Below are 7,806 nucleotides of genomic sequence, written 5' to 3'. Positions count from 1 at the left end.
ATATTCTTAAGGACATCAAAACCTAAAATAAAACTCCAGAAAGGTGTACAATATGGGACCTTTAAACAATATGTGCAAACAAAAAAAATATACAGAAAAAAAACATTCAACGCCGAACGAATGGAAAAAACGGCTATAAAGCATGTACATATACACTTGAGTCGGCATATGGTTCATTGCGTCTGTCACGTGACAAATGAACAAAAGACTCAGAATGTAAAGTAATTATTTATGTTCTCTGTAAATTATGTTTGACTGCATTATAATGACTTCTTAATATGATCAAGATTGTGTAGGTGGATGAGTTTGGGGGATTTGGCTGTTCAAATTATAACATTTAAAGCCACTTAAATGAATGAAATGACTTGAATAAAGATTTGTTCATTTTGATGAACGAGATTGAACGAGAAAATCAGTAAAGTGATCTGATCTTCCCATCACTGTTTATTTGCCCCACCCCTCCTCCACTGTGATTGGACGGCTGACTGAAAATTGCGTTTTGCCCAAAGTTGATCATTTATTAGCGCTTTGTTGTGCTGCTGGCATCTTAAAAAACGCAGCACTCCCATTGAAAACTATTGAAAAAATATGCTAGCCTCAAGAAAAAACGCTTTGACACGGCCTTAGTCTGTTAACAATAAAGCCAGCTGCAGAGAAAATGAGTGGTCTCTCGGCTCACTCGGGGTACATCTGCGCCTTCTGCAGTAGTGAATGCAGTTATGTGCCGCTGATTTTCTTCATTCGACTGGTCATGACGTTCTGGTGTTTGTATTTCATATGATTCCTCATTTTAGAGTTTGCATGCTCAGGATTGATCAGGGATTTACTGCATTCACTGCCAGCAAAGCAAATCAGTCATTTAATTAATTACATTTTTCAGTCATTTTAATTTTCATGTTCTTGTTATTGTGTTTTTTTGTTTTTTTTAATAGTGTGGAGATCCTTTACAAGAAGACGACCTTGTGACGCTGAATGGGACTAAAGAGGAGGTGGAGAAGCTACAGAAGGCCATGGAGGAGCGCCGAGCAAAGGCTAAAACTGCGAAAGTAAATTGATGTCTTGCTGGTGTAGAATTGCAGTGGTCTTTGGGAACGTGGGATGGAAGCTATGAATAAAAACTTTACTACCAGTAGAAGAAAAGTCCATTACCGTAGTGTAATTTGTAAGAGATGAGGAAATGAAAATGCACCCTGACCATACTGAATAAGCAAAAGCCGTTTTCACTTCCTTTCTTTTCACTTCCACGATATTTTATTTCCTATGATTTCAGACGTTTCTAAGAACACATTTCATGTTAGGCATTTTTCGTTTTTTCTTGGCAGAAATCAAAGAAGAGCAAAGCTACTAAAGTCTCCAAGTCACAGGATTTAACAGGTAACATATAAGGTTTGCATTATAAATCACATTAAGGTTTCTGATCATTGTGCAGTGAGTATTTCTTGTGACATGCTTCATCCGTAGCTTAAAATTAAAGCACTAGTTCACCCAGGAATGAAAATTGGGTCATATAATTCCTCTGTGGAACACAGATAGAGAACTTAGGCAGGAAGTTTAAGCTTCTGTTTCCTGTAAAAGTATGAATAAATACATTTTGTCGTTCACCGATATTCAACAGTGCTTCGCCAAAGCTGTCAAACTTTTGGTGCGCGTCACAAACAGTCACAAAGATTCAGTGCCTCCAAATCTCTGTGATGTAGAATATTGAGCAATGCAATGTTGTAGATGGCTTTTTTATTGTGAGCATGAGCGAGATTTTAGAGCTCCGACAGACCAGTGTTATTTTAGTATTATTTATGCACTATTATAGTTTGTATTCATATTATGAATTTGCTTTAGTTTTAGATTTTCGGGTTTTTACTTTTTGAGTTTTTTTTAATTTGTAGCAATTTTATGAGTTGCTTTTGCCATTTTTATTAGTTTTTGATTGTTTTATATTATTTATTTATTTCTTTTAAATTTCTAGTTAGTCCTTTTAGTGCTTCAGGTTGAAATTATTTAGTTAGTTGCTAAGGCAACCTTTCTCATTTTCTTTTAGTTTCTTTTTTTATTTTATTTCAGCTTTATTTCAATTAACAAAAATATTTTTTAAGTTTTAGTTAACGATAACCTTGTGAAAGAGAGGAAGATTTTCGGTGAATAATGACTTATTTTGCTCTGTTCTTCACAGAAAACTGTCTTGCCTTTATAAGACTGGTAATATAGTGTATAAGTCATATGAGCTGCTTTTGTGATGCTGTTTTATCCATTTTAAGGCTTGCTATACAGCACCATCCACTTCAGTTCTGTTTTAAATCTCAGTTTATTGTTTGAGCTGTTGCGTCATCTAAAGTGAGATTAGGAGACTTTTCTAGGTAAAGGAATGTTTAGTTTTGCCTTACAGATAGGGGTGTGCGATATTGACAAAAAATTATATCTCGATATTTTATGGGATTTTATCGATAACGATAATTAGACGATATTTTGCTGAGTGTGTTATTGTGCTGGTACCTTAAGGACTGCCGAAGACAGCTGACTCCTAATGTTTTTAATATTCTTCATATTCTGTGTGGTGGCAAGTTCATACTGATAGAAATTAATCTTTTCCAATAAGTTTAAACTGATTTTTGCATTTTATGGGCATTTTTACCTTTATAAAGCCATTTTTCCTAAAAGTGTCCATTATCTTTTGAGTCAAATTCTTACATTTAATCAGGGAATTAGAATAATAAGACATTTGGGCTGTTACCAAGCAAATTAAATCAACACAGAAGCTGCATCTGAAGTGGCATTTAGATGTATTTACACACATGTATTTTGTTTAATGCAAGACATGAATGCATTTAACCTGCAATTACAAATGCATAAATAATGTTTTGATATATTAAACATAAAACGTTGAATACTGATATTTGAAATGATTTAAAACATAAAAAATAAAAAAAATAAAAAGAAAGAAAAGAAAGAAAGAAAAAGCCGAAATTTGAAATTAAAACCGCCAGCACGTGGCAGCAAATCACTGTTAATAAGCGAGTCAATAATGTCAAATCGCACATCGTTAAAACAACAATTACGATATTATCGCAGATGATATATATCGCACACCCCTACTTACAGACGTAATTCCTGTGGGTGGATGATTCTGTATGTAAGCAGCCCCTGTCCCTATGCACATATTGTGTGAAAGTTGTACCGGCTTTACCGGCATTGCATCATCAAGACAGCTTTGTTGAAAGATTGAGAGTGACTTTACACAGACAAGCTCAGTAAGAAACTCACAATAACACCTATAATGGCACAGCTTTTTTTTTTTTGCATATCAAACAGTGTTAGATTATAATGAACTCATAATTAAAGATGTAACCGATTCACAAATGCGTAGCTGGTCTAATATAAAGCTTGTGATGAAAGTCTGCTTTTTGAGTCAGTCACTAGACAGGACATTTTAAAGAAAAAAAAGCAATTGAGCACTATGAAAACGTCTGATATGTTGAATATGATTTACGCACACACAAAAGTCCCCCATAGGCCTCCATTGAAAGTGCATTTTTATTAAACTGAGGGACGATTTAAATAAAGTCTAATTGGTAATTGGCAGTACATCACCGATGCTGTGGATAGATTTGACTTTTTATTGAACCCATAATATTCCTTTCATGTTTATTTCAAAGTGTGTGAGGAATAAAGGTAAAATTTTGTGTAGAAATGACAGACGTTATCAATGTAGGACAAAATGTCAATATTCACTGAAGTTTGTGTCTACCCTTTTAGTATTGCTTCAGTATGAATCAGGCTTAAGTAAAGTTTACATGTGATTATCCGTGAGATAATCACAGATCAGCTGAGGTGACATAGTTCATTCAAAACTATGACAAAACACTGACATAAATACAAATTTAATTAAAACCGGAATGAAACTGTAATTATCCATAATCTTTCATAGATGCATTCAGAGAGGGAAAGACTGCCTGCCTTTAATCATGTTTAAATAGATTTTGTCATCAAATTTCTTGTATCTACAGCAGTGAACCATTTAAAGAAAAATAAAACCGTTTCTGGGTTTTTGGTGCATTTGAAGTGGCACACAACCTTTAGACATGTTCCTCTGAAGACAGCCAGATAACAAAACCTCTTAGTTTTGCCCACAGAAATGGGGAAACCACACTGACTGCATTTAATGCCGTTCATAAATGTGCAATGCCATGTTTCATGTTTGCTATTTGATTGTACATTAACTAATGAGCTGTTAAACATTACATGATATGAGCCGGATTGTCAATAAGCTTTTGTAAATTCATATAAATTTCAGTATATACATTTCTTTTGAAATGGTTATGCATTTTTTGAACATTTAATGTGAGCTGCATGTAAAAAGAATTAACAAAATGAAATATAAAAAAAAATAACACTTGATTTATAAATTAAAATTAAAATGAATACAGACTGTATAGACATTAACAACTTCAATTTTAAAATGAAAATGAAAACAAATTCTAAAATTAAAAACATTTAAAATATCAATAAAAACTGTAATAGTATCTCAGTGATCGTAAAATAAATAACACTGGTTTGAACTTCCCAATAATGGTTGAACAACTAATTGTAGTACTTTATTAAACTAGTACAACTACTAAATATATTGTTTTTCTTTTCTCTTGAAATGGCAGGAAGCTGTGACACCTCAGAGACTAAATCTACATCATTGAATGGAGAGGGCAGCAGTGCAAGCCGCAGTGATTCAGGTATCCCAGCATGCCAGAGTACAGAAGGGCTAGATTTACATGTGAAATTGAACTATATGTGAATGTTTTTGAAAGCACAATCATATCAGTGTTGTTTTCACCAATGCATACATGGTCTGTGGTTGCGATGTATTTCATCATCATTTTGTAGAGAAGCAAAGGAAACTGCTCTTGGAAATCTGTGTACTGCTGCATTAATTGCTGAGATTATGCAACATGGTCAGGTCATGTGAAACAGTCATTGCATACTGGTTCACATAGTGTTTTTCAATGGTATGCATACTGTGCAGTATGTTGTAAGCAGTTTATGGTAGTATTTCATTCCGACAGTAGATGGCAGCAGAGTAAGTGAACTCATGTTCTACAACTCAAGCACAGACTTTAATGTTTGCAGTGAATTAAAGGTTTTCATTTAACTCAATTGACCTTTTGCTGGAGTATATGATGTATATTAAAATATTTTTTACGTATACTGCTGTTCAAAAATCTGGGGTCAGTAAGATTTTTTAAATGTTTTTAAAAGAAGTCACGTATGATCACCAAGGTCAAAAATACAGTAAAAACTATAAATATTGTGAAATACTATTAAAATAAAAAATAACTCTTTTCTATGTGAATATATTGTCAAATGTAATTTATTTCTGTGATCTGCAGCTGAATTTTCAGCATCATTACTCCAGTCTTCAGTGTCACATGATCCTTCAGAAATAATTCTAATATGCTGATTTGCTGCTCAAGAAACATTTCTGAGTATTATTGTCGTGCTGCTGAATATTTTTGTAGAAGCTGTGATAGATTTTTTATTTTTTTATTTGCTTGAAATAGAAGTCTTTCTACTATTACTTTCAAACTTTTGGATGGTAGTACATTTAAATATAATATGCATTTGATATGAAAGCATAAGTCCTCAATGACCCTCTCGATTTCAATAACTAATATCAGTATGAAAAATATAACAAAATATCTTACTGGCCATCATTTTCTCATAGTGTGGTGTCCTCACATGAATCTGTGCAAGCCACACGGGATATTAACAAGCAAATTAATTTCCCCCACTATACAAATGAAGTGGTCATGTCGTTTAGGGACATGTCAGGCTTCTCTATTATCTTGTCCTCAAAAAAGAGACAGCTTATATCTGGCAGCCTGTATGTGCACAGTAGGTTTAGAGACTATAATCTAGAAAGACTTTAAAATAAGTTTATAATACTTTAAAATAACAATATAATAATGTGCAATGACATGTAAAGAGGACAGTCGTACAGAACTATGAATAAGGGTCAAAGGTAATTACATGTAACATCACATCCTGAATGGTCAAAAATTTAAATTTGCTGAAGATGTCCTCACTCTCAGGCCATCCAAGATTAGGATGAGTTTGTTTCTTCATCAGATTTGGAGAAATGTAGCATTGCATAACTTGCTCAGCAATGGATGCTCTGCAGTGAATGGGTGCCGTCAGAATGAGAGTCTAAACAGCTGATAAAAACATCACAATAATCCACAAGTAATCCACACCACTGCAGTCCATCAGTTAACATCTGGAGAAGCCAAAAGCTGAAACAAATCCATCATTAAGACGTTTTAACTTTAAACCATTGCCTCTGGCCAAAATATGAGTCCATAATCCATAATAATGCTTCGTCCAGTGAAAAAGTCCATCTCCTGTTGTCTCTCACATCAAAATCCACACACATATTTGTTTAGAGCTGTTTTGGACAGTTTTGGCTCGTAAACGGTGCTTGATCTGTGCAGATTTCACTCCTGATTCAGACCAGATGACTTTTTCAGTGGAAAAAGCATTATTATGTATGGAGTATTTTATCTGGAAGCAGTGGTTTGAAGTTAAAACGTCTTAATGCTGGATTTCTTTCAGTTTTTGTCTTCTCCAGATGTTAACTGATGGACTGGAGTGGTGTGGATTACTTGTGGATTATTGTGATGTTTTTATCAGCTGTTTGGACTCTCATTCTGACGGCACCCATTCAATGCAGAGCATCCATTGCTGAGCAAGTGATGCAATGCTACATTTCTCCAAATCTGCTCTGATGAAGAAACAAACATTTTCAGAATATTCTAAATTTTGGTTGAACTATTCCTTTAAGAATGGATGTTAAAAATCAGTCTGCCCCAGGAGAAGTCATGCATCCGGTTCGATCACGTGAGTGTCTCGTCTTTTTTTTTTTTTTTCTCAGCTCCAGGACCGTCCACATCCGGCGAGTGCTCTAAGACATTAAAGGCCCCCCCGGGACCCGTCATTGGCAGTAAGAGATCGATCCAGGACATGAAGGACAAATCTGAGACCTACAAGTCACTCTTCACCTCCCACAGCTCGGCCAAACGTACCAAAGACCAGATATCCAACTGGGTCACACACACACCTTACCACTTTTGAGTGTGTTCTTCCTAGTGAAGCTCACTCTCTAGTGGTCTGGCTTTTGGAGGAGCAAAATTCTGGCTGGTGGATTGATGCATTGTTTTAACCTGTTTCTTTTTCACCATTGCATTTTTATTTACCTTTATAAGATTATCTTAATTTAGTTGCATGCTTAAGTGTTCATTTTCAGTAAACTCATGTTGGCTTGAGTGTTAAATGTCTTTTCCATTATCATTTTTTGACTGGATTCTGCCTTGCAGCAGTATCTTGTCTTAAAATGCTTTATTAAGGTTTAAGCATGAACTCTATTGCAGTATAAACATTTAAAGGCTGATATCTTTGTATGTTTTCCTCCACAGGAGCATACAATCGTGTTCCTGAAGCACTGTTGAAATTATTGAGCATTTCTTGTTAGGGTATCACAGAACTAACTTACTAGCTACAGTAGTTATGCGGTGTGCTTTTAAACATGCATTATTTGTGAACACAGTCCGATCTGGGAGAAATCATGCACTGTTGATGGATATTTGTTAGGAATGATCCTCAATACTGCTTTTGTCCACAGGGCGGCAGTAGATGTCTACGAATAAGCGCTGCCCCAACAGTTTTAGATCTGATGTAGTTGTCGGTTTCTTGACTTTTTTTGCAGTTCCCCATAATGTACTCGGTTATGTTCATCTGACAGGTGCATAAATAAAATCCAGACTCTAC

At 34.9% G+C, this 7,806-nt stretch overlaps 1 protein-coding gene across 1 annotated transcript in view; it reads left to right on the top strand.

Moving 5' to 3' along the window:
• The window catches only part of LOC107681290 (protein RTF2 homolog), a 34,734-nt gene extending 26,933 nt beyond the window's left edge, over window positions 1-7,801 (top strand). The window contains exons 6-9 of the mRNA XM_016477559.1: window positions 933-1,046; window positions 1,323-1,374; window positions 4,644-4,718; window positions 6,914-7,801. Coding sequence (XP_016333045.1) covers window positions 933-1,046; window positions 1,323-1,374; window positions 4,644-4,718; window positions 6,914-7,113 — 441 coding nt within the window. The 3' untranslated portion in view covers window positions 7,114-7,801. The remainder of the gene's footprint in view (window positions 1-932; window positions 1,047-1,322; window positions 1,375-4,643; window positions 4,719-6,913) is intronic.
• The last annotated feature ends 5 nt before the right edge of the window (window positions 7,802-7,806 follow it).

This window comes from Sinocyclocheilus anshuiensis, unplaced genomic scaffold, assembly GCF_001515605.1.
Source record: "Sinocyclocheilus anshuiensis isolate Anshui unplaced genomic scaffold, SAMN03320099.WGS_v1.1 scaffold1632, whole genome shotgun sequence".
Classification (NCBI taxonomy): domain Eukaryota; kingdom Metazoa; phylum Chordata; class Actinopteri; order Cypriniformes; family Cyprinidae; genus Sinocyclocheilus; species Sinocyclocheilus anshuiensis.
This window is presented reverse-complemented; position numbering and strand designations above follow the sequence as displayed.